The 18,935-nt window shown below is 42.6% G+C and overlaps 2 protein-coding genes and 1 long non-coding RNA gene across 3 annotated transcripts; 1 reads left to right on the top strand and 2 right to left on the bottom strand.

Moving 5' to 3' along the window:
• The first annotated feature begins 1,140 nt into the window (after nucleotides 1-1,140).
• Nucleotides 1,141-2,303, top strand: LOC125977031 (uncharacterized). The gene is made up of 2 exons (XR_007484545.1): nucleotides 1,141-1,387; nucleotides 2,017-2,303. It is a non-coding gene; the product is annotated as an uncharacterized lncRNA (long non-coding RNA).
• Nucleotides 2,304-6,917: 4,614 nt separating this feature from the next.
• On the bottom strand, nucleotides 6,918-9,777 carry LOC125976845 (keratin, type II cytoskeletal 8). Its single transcript, XM_049732789.2, has 9 exons — nucleotides 9,279-9,777; nucleotides 8,727-8,935; nucleotides 8,567-8,627; nucleotides 8,402-8,497; nucleotides 8,155-8,319; nucleotides 7,947-8,072; nucleotides 7,645-7,865; nucleotides 7,503-7,552; nucleotides 6,918-7,428 (listed from the first exon to the last, which is right to left on the bottom strand). Exons 1-9 carry the CDS (start codon nucleotides 9,672-9,674, stop codon nucleotides 7,253-7,255), a joined length of 1,500 nt encoding a protein of 499 aa, XP_049588746.1. The 5' UTR covers nucleotides 9,675-9,777; the 3' UTR covers nucleotides 6,918-7,252.
• A 2,565-nt stretch (nucleotides 9,778-12,342) lies between these two features.
• Nucleotides 12,343-15,761, bottom strand: LOC125976846 (keratin, type II cytoskeletal 8). The gene is made up of 9 exons (XM_049732791.2): nucleotides 15,282-15,761; nucleotides 14,404-14,612; nucleotides 14,269-14,329; nucleotides 14,099-14,194; nucleotides 13,852-14,016; nucleotides 13,644-13,769; nucleotides 13,342-13,562; nucleotides 13,215-13,267; nucleotides 12,343-13,135 (listed from the first exon to the last, which is right to left on the bottom strand). The coding sequence occupies exons 1-9, from the start codon at nucleotides 15,654-15,656 to the stop codon at nucleotides 12,993-12,995; spliced, it is 1,449 nt and encodes a 482-aa protein (XP_049588748.1). The 5' UTR covers nucleotides 15,657-15,761; the 3' UTR covers nucleotides 12,343-12,992.
• Nucleotides 15,762-18,935: the final 3,174 nt, after the last annotated feature.

Genomic DNA, 18,935 nt, shown 5'->3' with positions numbered 1-18,935 from the left:
AGGAGACGCAAAAGAGCAACGGTGAAGCGGCTACAATGAAAGTCAATTACGCGGAGGGATCTCAAACCGACGCTTGCAAATGGTTGATTTGGGCAATTATCAAAGTATAATTTCACTTTATCTTAAATTGTTTATTGACTAATAAATCCATGAACAAAAATTTATAAGAATAATTAAATTACATTTATCATAGATCAGTCATATTAACAAACAAAATTTGAGGTACAGGTATTATTTATCTCACTAATTGAGGTGAACAAATCAAAGTAGAGCAATTGGCACAATATTTAATAATAAATATAGGTAGTACATGTAGGAGATTGCCCGAGACTCATGAACATGTGGCCATTAATCAGTTTGTTTTCTCATACTGATTAGATGCAAACAGTAATTAGATGCAAGCACCTGCAACATTCTTATGAAGTCACCACCAGAAAAGGATTTGCTCGAGGTTCATTTGAGACATAAAAGTCCCAAGACTGCACCCTGTACTGAGATACAAAATTAGCACTAAAAAAAAAAAACACTTAAATCCTCGAGTCCATGGGGGGGAACAAAATATTCGGTTTCAGGTCCATTTGCCTTTTTCTCTCTGCTCAGCTGCTGGCACCCGGTGAGCCGAAGGGGAAAATTAATGCTTGAAAAGAAGCAAATTTGGACACAAGAAGAGAACATGAATATGCCTAAAGGCTAGCTCTTTCACTTTTGCATTGTGTCACTTTGCTTATTTGAAAATGAAGTCTTGCATTTTGCCTGAAGTCAAACTCAACACTTGGGAGTAATATTTGATTTGACATGAGCCACAGAACAACACAATGGCAGCTTTTCACTGTTAAAATGTCAGATTTATTGCTATTCATATAACTGTCCGTATTATTATGTTTTACGGAGGGCAGCTTTTTACAGCTGCGGTTCTTTAAGTGCTGTAGAAACTGAGTTAAGTAAGACAAGACAGGAAACTAAACATGGGAACATGATGACAAATGCTATGCGTGTCACGACTCATCCCCGGTTGATTTATGATATGTAGGTTGTTATGGTTTCTGTCCGTCTGTGTACTCGCCCCTCCCTTCCTGTGTCAACTCACAATCAATGTACTAATCACAGTCACCTCCCTCTCGTTACCTGTCTTGTATTTAAGTCCTGTCTACGTGTCACTCCCGTCGGATTGTTGATGTCTTTTTGTCTCACGTCTGTGTCGGTCAGTCCTGTTGTTGGTTTTGTTACGAAGTTATGTTAGTTTGCCGGTTTTGTTGGTTTGTCCCCTCATCCTCCCTTCCAACTACCTTTCCTCCCAATAAACCCTGGTCCAAGCTGCATTTGGTCGCCCTGGCTCCAGTCATTCCTGACAATGCGACCCATAAAGCTTCAGACTTCAGAAAAGCAGGTAAACGCAAAGAAATTGACGAGCGGTCAAGATGAACGATTGGTCGATATAAGAAACGGGCCTGAATAGAACAGGTGGAGATGATAACCCAACAGTATGACGAGATATATGAAAAATGAGATGTGGGATACCATAACCTGAAACAAAATTAAATGTACCGATAATGAGCAAACGCTTGAATAGAGCAATGGTATTGCTAACCCTAACCTAAAGGCGAGGTGTCTCAATACTATTGTCGATTCAGCGCCTGAAATACTACAGGGTGTCAAGTCCTGTTGAGCAACACTAAAGTTGGAGAACGAAATAAACTGTCCCTCGTTTACACCGCACAAAAGCAGCAGACTGGAAACTGTTAAAGGCATCAATCGTTTTTACCTGATGAAATGTCATTTAGCCACCCGAGAGCATTTATGAACACGGGACCTCAACGCTAGGCCTAAAGTGTTTTCACAGCCCACAGGATTCATCACTTTGTGGTGAGACAGATGGTTGGCCAGCCGCTCTCCTCTGTCACTGTCATCTCGCTGACCATTTAGGAAGAATTATATGATGGCAAAAAACGCGCCATCATTTCCTGGTTCACTGCCTATGTTTTTTGCGCTTCGGTAAATCTTCACTGTTCATTCCAGGGCACAATTGTGAGCGATGTGGAGAAGCGTGCCGGCAGCGGCAGCTGCGCCACATTGAGCATCTCTCTGCAGGCTACCTTCCTCCCGAGGCTAATGCGGCTCGACAGAAACATGCCATGAATAAAGATGGAGCAGCTTGCGTGCTGATGAATGTATTGTGCTTCATATTTGATGAAACGGTGCCCAATTCAAATGTGTCGAGTAGAACTTGACTCATGTGCCACTTGTGCGGAGACGCGGTTGTAAGACAAAACAGAGTGATTTATAAATGGAAATTTGAATAAGCATCTTTTTTTACCTGACTATTTTTTCTTAAGTGTTCCGTTTCCATGAGTGGCTGTGTGAAGGATGCATGAAATACCACTGACTGGCAAATAGGAATAATTGTTCTGCTGCAGTGTGCTCTGATGTTACAATTGCAAAATCAAGAAAGGAATATAGGTGATTAAATACAGCTTTTTTTTAAATTATGAAATGCTGGCAAACTAGTAAGCTGGTAAACTGGTATTATAGCTGGTTAAATAAAAAATATATACCGTATTTTCCGCACTATAAGGCACACCTTCAATGAATGGCCCATTTTAAAAGTTTGTCCATATATAAGATGTATACATTTGGCCTGCGGGTCGGACTTTGAACACGCCTGCTGTAGTGGCTCAATATTGGTCCATATATAAGGCGCACCTGATTTTAAGGCGCCGTCGGCTTTTGAGAAAATTGGAGGTTTTTAGGTGTGCCTTATAGTGCGGAAAATACGGTACCAGTAATAATTGATGCATACATTATCGGACCACACTGAAGGAACTGCCTTGTGGTTATTCTGCAGTGGTCTTCTCAGATTTTAATTGAAAAACGTTGCTGGTTGTGAGACTGGCAGAAAGTAAGCCAGGGCATCTTCACATCTAACCTCAGGCCCAGACAGGAGCATGACAGTTGGCATTTGTGTGGCTCCCTAATTGCTTATTACGGGTTCTAGCGTTCGTCCCTCTAGGATGAAAGCAACGGACTGCTGAGGGCTTCATGGATGAGTTACCTTTATACAGCAAAGGAAAATAACATATAGCTTAGAGCAATACAAAGTCAGGAAGAATTCAGTTGCCGTTGACAATAGCATTGTTTTAGTAGAGCTGGGACAGGGTCCTCTTGAAGATAAAGCGGTTCTGATAATGAATGAATGTGAATTAATTCATGTTAACTAATAAATTACATTGGCTAGTTCAAATTTATATCGATGCTACTTTCCAAATATAAACTACAATGTTCTTGTTTAAAGAAAGAAGTGCAAACAGAAAGCTTGTTCACAAAGATTTTGGTTTTTGGGCTCTTGATCTCTTAGGATTCCTTTTCACTTAATCTGTCACCGGGGCAGACAGAAAGACAAACGAGGGCAGTTTAGAACATAACCTCGCCGGTGGAGGTAATGATGCCACAAGTCTTGGCGCTATAAGTCTTACATGCTAAAGTAAACACATTTGGACTTTTAAAGATTTGCATTTCCTGTCATGGTGTGCGGAATTTACACCACTTTGATGTAAGATTCCTACAAGCCCTGAATTATGTCTGTAACGTCTTAGTGTTTGCATTTGCAATAGGCTGTAGGTGGCCATAAAAATGCCAGTGCGGTGGCAATACTATTAGTACAGATGAGCTTTGAACGTTAAAACTGAGGCGATAATTTCCCAAGGCATGCGGCTCTGCTGACATTCTGATTAGCCGACGCTCCCAGGTATTTAATGACCTGTCACTGCGGCTAATCCATTGCACGGACAAGACGAGTCTTTCCTCGTTGGGCTGCAAGATCCTCTCAAGCTTAACAGGAATGCTGTGGAAGTCTATGGTGTCACAGTCAGTAAAAAAAAAATATCATCCAAGCTACGATGTTGTAATGTGGCCAGTAGCAACCTTGAGCTTCATTGCTCTTGTTGACATAACAAAATGAGCATGAATGAATGAATTTTCAGCAGGCCTGAATTAGAATGAGAGAAATTAATGAGAAAGAAAGAGCTAATCCGAACCCATATTTTGTCCACCCATGCTTGTCAATCCGATCCCTGAGCCACTCATGACTCGTCCGGGTGTTTGTCAGTTTGGATTTAAGTGTCCGATTTATTTCTGTAGTTGTGTGTTCATTATCTGTCATTGTCTACGCAAGTCATTTTCCTCGCATTGTTTTTTTTTTTTTTGCCACCACTACAATAATCTGCAACCGTGACAAAACTAATATCAAATATTTTTGAACGACAGAACGTGACCCCACGTCCTCCACGCGAGTGCCGACCTCTTGCTTCCTTCCCAGGTGTGCTCTGCTGCTGATGCTGCATGCAGATAAATCATCTAAAGCTATCCGATAACACCGGTGCCCTTCAAAATGATGTCAGTCTCATTTCTGCCGACAACCGATGTTAAAAATCCTCTTTTGCATTAAGAACTCTCTTTATTGACAACTTTTCCACGCTAGTTTTGTCATCATAGCAGAATTGGTAACACCAAACAGTCACCTGCTGTTCACCCAGAAGGGCTAAAAGTGTTTTCCTTGCAAACCATCCTCTAATCTGCACATGAGAGATAAAAAAAAGAGACATGCAATCCTCTCCAGGGCTTTAAGGAGAGTTAATACCTTCCAACTTACAAATTCGTGGCCTGAAATTCAAGTGTATGCATCTGTAAAAGCATAAAACTTTGCTGATCACTTTTGTGACTATTTCTGACTTTTTACTCCAAATGCACACCTCCATTTTCCATGAGTGACGTGCCAAAAACTCCAATGATATCATTGTGATTTTGGTGATAAGATCTTTTACGCTATCTCTTCCCTTCCCCTTCCTCTGCCGGTCCATCACATGTCCAGCTTCATCAAGCGGCGAGTATGACCGACCATCCAGCATTTAACAGTGTCACTGATGGGGGTCGTGACTTCCTCCAGATGAGACCATCACTAATATGAGATCACTGACTTGAGAACTGTCAAACGTCCATGACTTCCCTTCATGAACATCAGGGGGTGCTACAACACAAATGAATAAAACTTAGTCACATGCCATTAAACTTAAAAGAAATGACGTGGCTAAGTGAAAGATTTTGGCTAAACACAATCCACAATCAACATAGAAAGAAAGTCATGAAATATTTTGTTTTTCCGTTAAATGCCTCCAATTTATTATACGAAGCAAAACCCATCTTCCATTTTTAGTTACTGCAGTTGCCCTACACTGGCAACACTTTTGTCCATGAAGAATAATAGTGTAAAAATCACAGTAATAATGTTATGTTTTGCCTCATCTAATAAATATCCCCCCATATCTAGGCTTGATCATATCGCTCGCTGATGCATGCCCTTAACTCATCATCCTGTCAGTGCCTCTTTACTGGCCTATCCACAGCTGTCACTCTGTGACACACTATCGTTTTCCCCTCCAGCAGTTTTCAATATCGATTGATAAAACCAGCACGGTTTCACCAGAAGGTGGTATAGCAAATCATTGAACTTGCTGTGACAGCACAGTGGCAGTTTTCTTTCAAGATTTTTCATTTTGACCCTTAATCCAAACCACTTGCCTTAGCAGAGATGAGCCGACATCCTGCAAGTCTCACAGAACTTGAGCAGCACGACGCGGTTTATTTTTCACTACTCCTTTTTTGCTCTATCTACGGATTTAATGTAATCCCTCTAAAGGAAGCGCATGGTTTTGTAGTTACGTTAGACATTACTGTTATTATACGATGAAGTTGTAACACGCAGCGAATGAGGTGACGTGGACGCAGGTTAAATTTTGTAAACGAGACAAACTGGTTTCCTATTGTGACTTGTCAGAACAGTGACAGACGCTGACAAAAGTAGTTATGCATAGGGAGAGGCAAAGTCACATAAAAACAAGTGAACCTTTAGCTATTTCAAATATTTCCTTCATTTGCTGAGCAAGACAAAATAATTGGTGCTTAGAAACCTGCGTTGATTTATGTCTTCAACTTAGAATGTCATAATTCAAGTCAAGGTGTAAACAGATCTTTGTTTTGGAAGGTCTAGCAAACTGTATTTAGCAATCTGCGTTAAACACTGTATACCGAGGAGGAGAAAAAATCCCAATCTGAAAAATAAATGACAAAAGATGTGTTAATTTGCTCAGCAACGATAGTAACACGGTGAAACATAAAATCTGAATATGTCAAGCTGTCACGCTTCCATGTTGGCTCTTTGTTCAAAAAAGCTACACAAGCAATTTGTTAGCGCAGCAGAAAATTCAGCAGACCACAACTGACAAAAAAATCTGTCGGTGAAATGGAAAGCCACGCCTGGTTGAGTTGTTGAATGTCGCAAACGCGAGGAGCTCGCTCTGCAGCGAAGAGGGCAAACGCTGAACAATTACCCATTCTTCAGTTTGAAGATATTTATTTCATGATAGGATCGCAACTCATTCATCTCATTTAAACCAGGCTTGCTGATGTCAAGTGAGAGAGGAAAACACGGCAGCACCATTTGTGATAATCAACACCTTAACCTTGTAACAGAAGAAATCCATCATCATGACACACCTATTTCATCAGGTGCTCGGTTATTGGAATTTCTTCCGCCGCAGCCAGTCCGCAAAATAATATCGCGGCATTACTTTGACAATTGAGCATTTTGCCATTAATCAACCATCAGTATTTTGTCAACAGCAGCCAATAGGAGGCCCATAAGCCAACAAAGGTCACAAAGGTGAGTCTTATCAGGCCCACCCAGCTGTTCTCCACTTATCCAAAATAGCCTCTTGTTAGCATGAATTTAGCTTATAAAGTTATCATATCAAAATTCTGGCACGGCTGTCACAGAGAGCGCTTGTTTGCAAGAACGATTAAGACAATTAATATAATTGCAGAACTTGTGACATTTTTCCAGCAATACACAAACAGGAGACGTAGTATAGGATTAAACCGTGTGTTCAGATGTCTTTATTATAATTTCAGCACTCATCATGGTATTTCAACGAGGGCATTCCCAAATTGTCTTCAGTAATGATGAATGGCATTGTACAAATAGATTCATTGATTTCGAGGCACAACTGATGAGTGGAACATTTTTGTTGTTTGTTGGTATTGGATATTGCGATTAGCTGGTGATCAGTTCACGGTGTACCCCGCCTACCACCTGAAGATTGCTGGGATAGCAAGCCCGTGACCCTCGTGAGAAGAAGTGGTTCCGATGACGAACGACTGATATTGGATAGCACGGTGACGGCAAGAGGGACTGCTCTCTTTCTTAGTTGTATCTTCTGGCGCTGGACGAGGACACAGTGGACTTTGTGACAGTAGCACCGTAGCCTCCGGTCATGCTGCTTCCACCGAAACCTCCGGACATGCTGCTTCCACCAAAACCACCGGACATGCTGCCGCCATAACCAATTCCACCAGAGAAGCCAGTGCTGGTGTATCCGGCTAGAAAAGAAACATTGTATTAATGTCTGTTTGTGAGTTGTAAGACTAAACATTGTAGAAGAGGGAAAGCTTACCACTGCCTGAAGTCACATGAATTGTTGCACTGGAGGGTCCAGCGGCAATTCTAATAACAGCACATTTGATTGGATTAATAATTGCACGATTCTGGCTTATGATACTATGAAAATACTTGAGCTTATTTAATGTTGACCTTACCTGTTTTCCTCTCCTTCCAGAAGTTTCCTGTAGGTGGCGATTTCAATGTCCAGGGCCATCTTGACGTTCATCAGCTCCTGGTATTCACGCACCTGGCGGGCCATGTCCTGCTTGGCTTTCTGGAGGGCATCCTCCAGGTCCTTGATGCGAAGCCTGGCATCCTTCACTGCCAACTCGCCGCGCTCCTCAGCCTCTGCAATCTGAGCCTCCAGGGAAGCCCTCTGCGCAGAGGTTATCACAAGCAAAGTCATTCACTGCCTTTGACGGCTATAGACGATAAAGATCCATTTTAACTTCTGTACCTGTGCCTTGACGTTCTCAATCTCGTTCTGAAGACGGGCAATCATGCGGTTCAGCTCAGCAATCTCAGCCTTGGTTGATTGAAGGTTTTCGCCGTACTGGCCAGCAGAGCTCTGCATCTCCAAGAACTGTTGTGGAAAATGCAACAAAATGTATCCTGTGTTGCAAAGAGGGGAAAGGAGCGGAACGGATTGTCAGCGTTCCTCTTACCTTCTGTTTGTACCAGGCCTCCGCATCAGCCTTGTTGCGGTTGGCAATCTCCTCATACTGAGCGCGCACTTCGGCCACAATAGCATCCATATCCAGGTTGCGGCTGTTGTCCATCTCCACAACGACAGAGGTGTCCTTGATCTGGGACTGCAGTTCCCGAAGCTCCTGCAGAAGCACAAATTGTTGCAAAGTCAAGACAGTGGCCCGGTTCAAGCAATGGCAAAAACTGCATCCATGTATCACTTACAGCCTCATAGATGGCTCTGAGGAAGTTGATCTCATCCTGAAGAGCATCGCATTTGGCCTCCAGCTCCACCTTGTTCATGTAAGCACCGTCAACATCCTGGAAAGATCATTAAGAGTGTTAAGAAAGCGCTGAACATATTTAAACTTAAATGCAATCTGATTTTACCTTTTTCAAGAGGACAAATTCATTCTCTGCCGCTGTGCGCTTGTTGATTTCATTTTCATACCTTTTAGAACGCAAAACAATCAACATCAAACATCAACCCAAAATTAAGCATAAAATGGTATCCAGAAATCCACATGGTTCCAGTTCTATCAAGACTCACTTTGTTTTGAAGTCTTCCACCTGGAGCTGCATGTTCTTCAGTTCTCCCTCCAGCTTGACTTTCTCGTTGCCCAGCCCATCGAGTTGCCTGCGCAGGTTTGCGATGTAAGCCTCAAACATGGCGTCGATGTTGGAGCGGGTGGTGGTCTGGTCCTGCAGGAGGCTCCACTTGGTCTCCAGCATCTTGTTCTGCTGCTCCAGGAAACGCACCTGGGAGGACACCACACATACAAGTTAGTGTTTCTATTCAAAGTTCTTTCTGTTGCATTCTGGTTTAACTTTTTATTTGAATGACCAATGTATTGTAATTGTATATTTGTGCATGGTTTTGTATAATCCTTGAACCTTTGCCACCATGGCTATCAATTCCCCGCCCCCACCCTTGTGTGAATAGCCACACCCCACTGTTGCAGCATTTCTCAAGACTTTGACCTGTGAAGGAGTTTCTGACAAATGCTTCAACCAGATGCACAATAATTGTAGCACGACAACAATGTTGACATCTAACTAAAAAATATGTCATCAAGTTAAAGAATAAAAAAATATTTCCAACCTTATCAATGAAGGAAGCGAAGCGATTGTTGAGGGTCTTGATCTGTTCCTTTTCCTGGGTACGGACAGCCTGGATGTTTGGGTCAATATCCAGCATCATGGGGGCCAGCAGAGTCTTGTTGACAGTGACTTGGGTGATGTTGGGATGCATGTAGTTGCCTCCGCCATAGACACCACCAAGCATTGAGGCAGAGCCCCCCATGGAGCTGGAACTAAATCCACCTCCACCATAACTGCCACCACCAAAACCACCAGCACTTAAACCACCAGCACCTAAACCACCACCACTGGAACTAAGAGTGTAGCTCGTTCTGTAGCCGCCTTGGGATCCTGCATAGGACCTTCTGGAGCCGCCGCTGGAGCCTGACACCGAGTAGGACTTCCTGTACGTATTCATGTTGCGGTAGTTGAGGTGGTCAAGGGGGAAAGGCGGAGAACTGAAGATGTGCAGGCTTCAAAGGAGAGTCGAGTCCCTCTGAGTGGCGGACTAAAAAGTCTGCTTGCTTTTATGCCCGAGCTGAGCTGATGTGGGAGGAGGCAGACACTCCCCATTACAACCTGTCTTTTCACTTTTTACTGGCTCACCTGACTCCCTCCCGCCCAACATGCCTGCAACTCTGAACAACAGGACTTTCCAGTCCTGAAAACATGTCAAATGTGCTCCTTCAATAAACACGGCCACTCCTCCCATTTAAGCAAATATTCTAATATATACTGTTCATGGTGGCTGCTTATGACTTTTGAATAGTGGAAACATCTTTAAACAAAAAATCCTCTCACAGGTCACAACAATCATATTGGAACAGTTGGATTTAAGAAATGAGCGGTCACACTTCTTCTTTGTCTCATCTACCATCTGGTCCATTTCTAAAGTACAATTTACATTTTATTTGTATCATAGAATGCAATGATTGCTTGTTATTTGCAAGTTTGCAGTTTTAAAGCACTGCAAGCCGCCTCAGCGAGGGAGCAGAGGCCAGGCCACTCCCGACGAAAGTCAGGCAGACAAGCCAGTCCACTTTGAAGGAGTGCCCTAGTGGGTAGTAAAAAACATTCATTTGTTTCAAACCCGTGACATAAGGCTGTGAAATGTCATGCCGTTTAAATACTCAGAATGCAACGTATGGCTTTCGTCGTCACATGTTGCTGTAATGGTTGCTTATATGTTTGTGCAAAAGAGATTCATCTTGAAAAACTGTACGTGCCTATGATTTATGCTGTCAGCCTGCCATTGCTATGTGAAATTCTGAGCGGTATCTCAGTTTGCCAAGTTAGAAGTGTGACATGCATCCCCTCTACCACTCAGTGTTTGCAGCATTCCCCAGCGTTGATCTCAAACTTTTCAAATCTGGATTTGAGAAATCAATCAGCCACTGCGGAACAATTTGTGTCATCTAAAAGTGCCTTGATGAGCCATTATTGAACCACCGGTAGGGTCAGAGAATGTCCGTGACAGTATTTAATGGGGTACCACTTGGTCATTTTCAATAATGAAGATATTTCTCACGTTAATAAAACACACCACGCCTTAGCCAGGAGGCAGAGAGGCAAAACGACTCCAAAAGAAAGCCAACTTGAAAAACGCAATGTCAGCATTGTAGCTGCGGGCTTCATGTTGTCCATGCTCTGTTGTTAGCCTGTCATGTGATTCTGTTCATTTTACCCCAAAAGACAGCACAAGGTACATGCAACATTAAAAATTGCTCTTTATCTCACTGACTAACCTGCCACTGGAAGAAAAAAATAACCTAATCTTCAGAATGTCGTTGTGTGTGCAACATTACTGTAAGGTGTGTCACACTGTGTGGAATGCGTCGAAATGTGAGAGTGTTAGTGCAAAGTGAATGGCCTTGCCACACCCTTGTCCTGCAACCTTCCCTTTGACAACACACCACAACCATCAAGTCAACAATCCAGTTCATACCGGAGCGTAATTCTCATCAGATTTAATTTTTCTGTAGTAAATAATGTTCATAATGCCAGGCTGCCAGAATGGATGTAGCTGGAAGAACTCAAAAAAGCCAAGTTGTCCACCAATCCCCAAACATCTAGAACAGCCTTCTGTCACTTATATAAGCGAGTGAAAATTCTTAAATTCCTCACCACTAATCTATGCAGGGAAACAAGTTCTCCAGCTTGTCTTGAATGCTGTTGCACAAGCGCTGTGTAGACAAACAACGAGCCCCTGTCGGAGCTTTTCTTCACAGTGTTTAAAAATGGCCACCAACTTTTGATGCTGAGGCTTTGGAGAATCAGGTTCTTCTCCTCTGGAGATATGCTCCGTGTTATGTCTGCAGGAGTGGCCACATAGTTATCGCTCATCACTATTATTGAGACAGCAATGATGATCCTGTGAGTAGTTTATTAGTTGAGATCACAAGGTTCATGCAGTCTTCAGTTCTCAAGTCAATCTTTGTAGGTAGCGGCACAGATGCTAGCAACCAGCGTTTGACATTATTAGATGTTAAAAAAATATATAAAAAAAAGGCCTTATTGCCATTTCTACCAGGAAGTACAAGGTTAGTTTTCTTGTCACAGTTCTGGATGTTTTTTAAAACCTTTCCTTTGTGTCCGTGATTGCAGTCATGTTTTGAATACAGACTAATATCAGCTAATAAATAAATCATAATAAATGATGTTTGTTTTCAGAGCTGATTTATTGTCCCGGTGGGATGTTCATAAAAAGAGAAAGTGCGATGATTTGGACTGACGCATGTAAAACAGCGTGTTTAACAACGGGCGAATATATTTCATCATTTGTCATGTGTCATCATCTAGGCAGTTAAGATTAAATATTTCTGGCATTTGGCAGAAGCCTCGACAGGAGTTATTTTAAGCCAAGCTTTTTCTTTTTTTTTTTTTTCATTCATAAACCCATGAGTAATAACTGCCAAGGCTCAGCCTCAGGTAAACATGACAAACCTGTCAATAAAACATGGAGAAAATAGCTCGGCTTCCTCCAAAGCATGTCTGGACGCATCCCGAGAACTAATTATGGGTTGAAGTGTTACAGTGCCCTTCTCAAAAGTATTTTCTCAAACAAAAAACCAGACAGACAGGAAGGAGACGAGGTGCTCAGATTTATTGGTGATATTATGTATTGCAATTGTCATCAATCATGTTGCTAAGAGGACTTACCCAAAATGAATCTGGTTTCAACATAACTGAAGCATTAAAGGAAAGGGAATGCTCAACAAAAATAAGGAATTATTTGCCCAAGAAAGATTGAGGCACTAATCGTTTAATAAATCCTGCATCATATTTGTAAACATGTAAAATTCCTCCAGCTCTCTTTACTGGTGTCGGCACTCAAATCTAAAAATCGGAGACTTCTCGTAAGGACTGGAGCGGTCTTCTTGTCTCTTTCAGAGCATCAGTTGTTCAAGATTGTGTGAACAAATACAAATGTTTCCCTTCCATTGTTTCAACATCCCTTACCTCCATTGCTTCTCTTTTCCAAAGTCAGTGCAGGATTATGAGATTTTGCTTTGCAACTGACCTGCCGCACGTTGAAGGCCACATTTACTTTCAGATACTCTTAAATGATGATGACTATTGCAATGGACCCAGTGACTCATGGTTCTAATTTGGCAAAGTGCAAATTCTTTGAATTGGTATGTTTGCTTCATCGGGGTATGTGCATAGCACTGTAAATGACTGAACAGATCTTGGGGTCAATTTGAGATTTTCAGAAAGAGAGGGACTGCTCTCCTTCTTATTGGTATCTCCTGCTGGAACTGCTTGTGGACACCGTGGACTTGGTGATGGTGCCACTGTATCCTCCACTCATGCTGCCACCAAAGCTCATGCTGCCGCCGCTGCTGCCACCGTAGCCAAATCCACCGCTGCTGGACATTCCTAGAAAAGAGCAATGGCATTCATTTGTTAATCCCAAGTGCAAATACATCTGATCAATTATAGATGATTGATAACTTACCGCTTGAGGACTGTTGCACATGGATGGTTGCTGCAGATGGTCCAGAGAGCAGTCTGGGTGGTGGCACATTTTGGATTAGATGAATGATGATACAATAGTGACAAATTTAATAATACTGAGGACCTACCTGTTTTCCTCTCCTTCCAGCAGTTTCCGGTAGGTGGCGATTTCAATGTCCAGGGCCATCTTGACGTTCATCAGCTCCTGGTATTCACGCACCTGGCGGGCCATGTCCTGCTTGGCTTTCTGGAGGGCTTCCTCCAGGTCCTTGATGCGGAGATTGGCATCCTTTACTGCCAACTCGCCGCGCTCCTCAGCCTCTGCAATCTGAGCCTCCAGGGAAGCCCTCTGCGCAGAGGTTATCACAAACAAAGTCATTCACTGCCATTGACAGCTATAGACGATAAAGATCTATTTTAACTTCTGTACCTGTGCCTTGACGTTCTCAATCTCGTTCTGAAGACGGGCAATCATGCGGTTCAGCTCAGCAATCTCAGCCTTGGTTGATTGAAGGTTTTCGCCGTACTGGCCAGCAGAGTTCTGCATCTCCAAGAACTGTTGTGGAAAATGCAACAAAATGTATCCTGTGTTGCAAAGAGGGGAAAGGAGCGGAACGGATTGTCAGCGTTGCTCTTACCTTCTGTTTGTACCAGGCCTCCGCGTCAGCCTTATTGCGGTTGGCAATCTCCTCATACTGAGCGCGCACTTCGGCCACAATGGCATCCATATCCAGGTTGCGGCTGTTGTCCATACTCACAATGACAGAGGTGTCCTTGATCTGGGACTGCAGCTCCCGAAGCTCCTGCAGAAGCACAAATCGTTGTAAAGTCAAGACAGTGCCCAGGTTCAAGCAATGGCAAAAACTGCATCCTCATATCACTTACAGCCTCATAGATGGCTCTGAGGAAGTTGATCTCATCCTGAAGAGCATCGCATTTGGCCTCCAGCTCCACCTTGTTCATGTAGGCAGCATCAACATCCTGGGAAAAAAAAATCAAGCATTAGATTGTATTCCAAGTAATGTGCATTAGTTAATTAGTCGATTAGTTCCCACCTTCTTCAAGACCACAAACTCATTCTCTGCCGCTGTGCGTTTGTTGATTTCTTCTTCATACCTTTGGAGACAGGACATAATATCAATCATCTTCATTTGTTCACTAAAATATCCACAACGGATTAATCTACTCACTTTCTCTTGAAGTCTTCCACCTGGAGCTGCATGTTCTTCAGTTCTCCCTCCAACTTGACCTTCTCGTTGCCCAGCCCATCGAGTTGCCTGCGCAGGTTTGCGATGTAGGCCTCAAACATGGCGTCGATGTTGGAGCGGGTGGTGGTCTGGTCCTGCAGGAGGCTCCACTTGGTTTCGAGCATCTTGTTCTGCTGCTCCAGGAAACGAACCTGCAGGAACACAGCACCACAGAAAATTGTTCAAATGTACATTTAATTTTTATTGTGTTAGTTTAACTTGATGTTACATTTTTGCGTGTTACTGTCAGTGGTCTATAATCCCTTCTCTTCAATCTAATCAGTGAATAGCCACACCTTCAAACGTAACTATAATGACCACTATCTATGACTTTTGAAAATCGTTATGATTCATTTGGTATGGCTTTGATGTTCTCGTTTATACTTTGTTTAGCTAATGAAGGCCACAGTCGCTCCAGCTATATAAAAAAAAAAAAGATTAGGTGTGGCAGATAAGCCAGGGAGACAAAGCATCTGTTGCATCATCTGATTCATGCTCTCATTTTTTTGCTTGCCATTTTTTTGTGATTACTACTCTAACTTTCAATGACAAGCAAAACAGTAAGGTACTACTGTACAATTTGTGGTTGGGGATCAAATTTACAACAAGTAGAATAGCATAGATCATCCTTAAAAATGAATAGACTGATTATTTTCTAATCCTGCCCATCGTACAAGCTACTCATTGGTCGCTACAACGCCAAACAGATAAGCGTCACTTCTTTGCTGCTTAGTCAGGTAAATCCGTAGCATCATTTTGGTTGCTGCGGTCTGAAACAAAGATCATTTGTGCATACTACGAACGGGCTTATCACAACCAACCTTGTCAATGAAGGAAGCAAAACGGTTGTTGAGGGTCTTGATCTGATCCTTTTCCTGGGTGCGAACAGCCTGGAAGCTGGGGTCAATATCCAGTTTTAGGGGGGTCAGCAGACTCTGGTTGACTGTGACTTGGTTGATGCTGGCGCCCATCATTGCTCCTCCATAAGAACCACCACTACCGAGCATTGAGCCGCTGCTAAAGCCCATTTGGACGCCTACACCATAGCCAGCGCCAGCCCCAAAACCACCAGAAGCGGAACCAAGATTTTGGCTGAATCTCTTGATGGTGTAGCTGCTAGTTGCGGGTCCTGCAAAGGACCTCCTGGAGGCGCTACTGCTTCCTGCAATTGAGTAGGACTTCCTGGCCGTGATCATGTTGGCGTAGTTGAGGTGGTCAAAGGGTGAAAGTGGAGAACTGAAGATGTGCACGCTTCAAAGGAGAGTTAAGTCCCTCTGAGTCGTCTGAGGGAAAGGTCGGCTGGCTTTTATGGCTGAGCTGGGCCGATGAGGGAGGATCCTCATCACTACAACCTCTCCTCACTTTTACAGTCCCTCCCAACCTACATGCCTCTGGCTCTGAACAGGAGTGTCCAATCCTGTAAAACAGGTAGTTAGGGTTTGTCAGAAGATAAATTGTGCCACACCCTACCTGGGAAAGGCTGAGAGTAAGAGTTTGGCAGAAGGGAAAGGTTGTTATGCAAGGAAACAAAGACTTAATGGGTTCTGAGAGTGGATCAAGAGCTGAACAACTATGACCCAAATGGGGGCAATGTTACTGAACATTATTGCAAATATATATATATATATATATGTTCAGCATTATTAAAATCAGAACACTGCATCCTTTGGGTGATGTCCGTATTACTGTTGTACTAAGGATCAGAGTATACTCATGCTAGAAATGTTGACTGTCAAACACTGTGAGCATATCCACTATGTGCGCACACTTGTAGCCTACAATGAGGCACTCTAAAGTCGGCATGCAAGACTATTCAAAAAAACATGCAATGCTCTGGAACCTTATCTTAACAGTCTCAGAATCCTTTGATGAGGTGGCAACGGTTTTTCATATTTTCAAAAATATGCAAATCACTAAAGACCTGTTGGACTTATCTGTTTAATTGCACACAATGTGGGCATGCAGGCATTCCAGAAATTTTCCATAATACAGTATATTACATTTTAGTCATCTTGGGTAGGTCCCAACTGTGTTGAATTGGAATAGGCCTTCAAAAATATATATGTCAAGACAAATCCACCCTTCCTCCCATTTACTAAAGTCCCTGAACAGATCACAAGTCAGTCACAGAACTGACACACAACCGCTCACATTCCAAAAGTTTATTATACATATTTTTGGACTATGGGAAGAAGCAGAGCCCACACAAGGTGGGCTAGTATTTGATTAAATAAGCCACCTAAGCAAATTTCTGTGCATACTTTGTCCTGCTCAGTGTGTGATCATACGGCAGGAAAATTACAAAACAGAGAGAGCAAACATACTGCTGTAATGGCTGTTCAGATAGAAGCCTTCAGGCAATTTATTGTTGTCGCAAAAGGCGTGTTGCAGCAGGTCGCAAATGTGCCAGGGAGTTGCCCAATATATTTCAAGCTGTATACTATACTGTGTCTTGCCTAGTGGGAATTTTCTTGTTCCGTGAAAACCATTCAAACAAGCTTCAGGAGCGCACTTCAGGTGTGCTGGCTGCATGACAGGACTGAATGTCACCACACCCAGTTGTCGTACTCTCAAACCGCTCCATTTTTATTTCTTCACTCTGTACACTTGGTGGTGTTGAGGCCTGCAGTCTTTTTCAGTCTTCCCAAACCTTTCACACGCATGCGCCTTTAATTTCTACCATGGTGTGGAACTTTACCCCGAAGCTCAAATGTCGGCTGTCCGACAACTATTTGGAGAAAATGTACGTTCAAAATTGCTCACTATATCCGTTTGAAATTGACCGATGCTTGTATTTACTCACAAGTAGAACATGTCAAGTACGTTATTGCCCAATGATGGTCTCCAAACCCTGCCCGGGTGCTCGGCCGACTCCAGAGTCTTCAGTGGACAAACACCAATTGGAATTTTATTATTTGTTGTTTTTACTACCAAACAAATGAAAACATTCCACGAAAAATATTTTTAGCGCTTTTTTGAGCTGATTATATCCAAACACGATGTCATGCGAGATTACAATGTGGAGTTTGTTCCATTAGCGTACAGTATGTGTAAAATGGGTGTGGACATTCTTTAGAGGTGCATTTTGGCTAGCTCACCTTCCTCATACTTACTTTTATGAAAAAAGACAATTCACATGATGCCGACTTACATTTGTGATTGTATGCAAAACACATCTTCCACACATGTCAATTTAAAATGACATTTGCTTTTTTTAATGTAGTGAGAATGAATCAAACTGATGTACATGTTATGCTCGTTTGTCACCGGGCAACAAATTGTGAATTATCTTCAGTTGCACACTGTATCTTATTCACAGAGCTGATGCATTTTTTATTTTATTTTTTATTTTTTATTATTTTTTTTGCTGCCACTGCTCTATTTAAAAAAAAACACATTGCGAAAGGTTTTGTCATCCATGCCACGTTAGACAATACAAGTACTCCCACGCACATTTCACATCACAAACGCTTTTAATTGTTACTTACTAGGAATTTTTTGGGTTGCACTTGGTAATTGTTTCACACATTCATGTGTATCATTCCATTGAATGGAAACACACATACAATGGGTATTGAAATAACTTTTTTTTTAACTTTGTGCTGAGCATACCATTGTAGAGGATCGGATTTCACACAGAGCCATGCCAAGCGTGCTTTAACAGTAGCGAGCAAAGACACAACTCTCCACCTACGAATTGCCATTTTTATTTTTTGGAATGTAATTCAGACTTTTCTCATCTATTACTCCCGAAACTCTTGTTTATACGAAGCGTCAGCTGACCTTGTTTTTTATCAGCAGCTTGTAAAATACAAAGCAATTGTGCCAATGCATTCAAAGCCAAAGGCCTGAATTCCTGAAATGGATAAGTTCACATTGTGTCAAAGTCTGCATTGCATCTATGGCTCAAGGCAAAATGAGGCTTTTTGATGTTTGCTTTTGGTGACAAAAACCTACCGAGCAACCACAGCCTGGTGACAATTCACATTTGTTTCTTCTTACTGTGAATTCAAATGTTTGATGAGCAAACTTGAGAAGGAAACACTGCACGACTGCAATAATGCGTGCTATCGAACATGGGCGACGAATATTCTTGCACACCTGATCTGCAGACATTTTTGCATGTTTGCCTTATTTATTCATTAGTCATGTTGATGACATGTTGATTTAACCTTACTTCCCCCTCCGATCCTCCAACACCTCACGTCTGACAGTCCCAAAATCTAAACTCAAATCCTTTGGGGACAGAGCCTTCTCCTGCACTTCTGGAACTCTCTCCCTCAGTCTGTCTGTGACTCTCCCACACTCCCCATATTTAAGTCCCGTCTAAAAACTTACCTCTTCTCTCAAGCCTATGACCTCCCCTATCCATAACTGGTTTCCTCGTCTTCATTTTATCCCATTGTCTCTTCCCCGTCCCCCTACCCCTCCCCTCCTGTTTGTCTTTGCCTTCTTCCCTGTAAGCGTCTTTAGGT

This window comes from Syngnathus scovelli, chromosome 11 (genome assembly GCF_024217435.2).
Source record: "Syngnathus scovelli strain Florida chromosome 11, RoL_Ssco_1.2, whole genome shotgun sequence".
In the NCBI taxonomy this organism is placed as follows: domain Eukaryota; kingdom Metazoa; phylum Chordata; class Actinopteri; order Syngnathiformes; family Syngnathidae; genus Syngnathus; species Syngnathus scovelli.
Note: the sequence above shows the minus strand (reverse complement) of the source record. Positions and strands in the feature narration are given on the sequence as shown.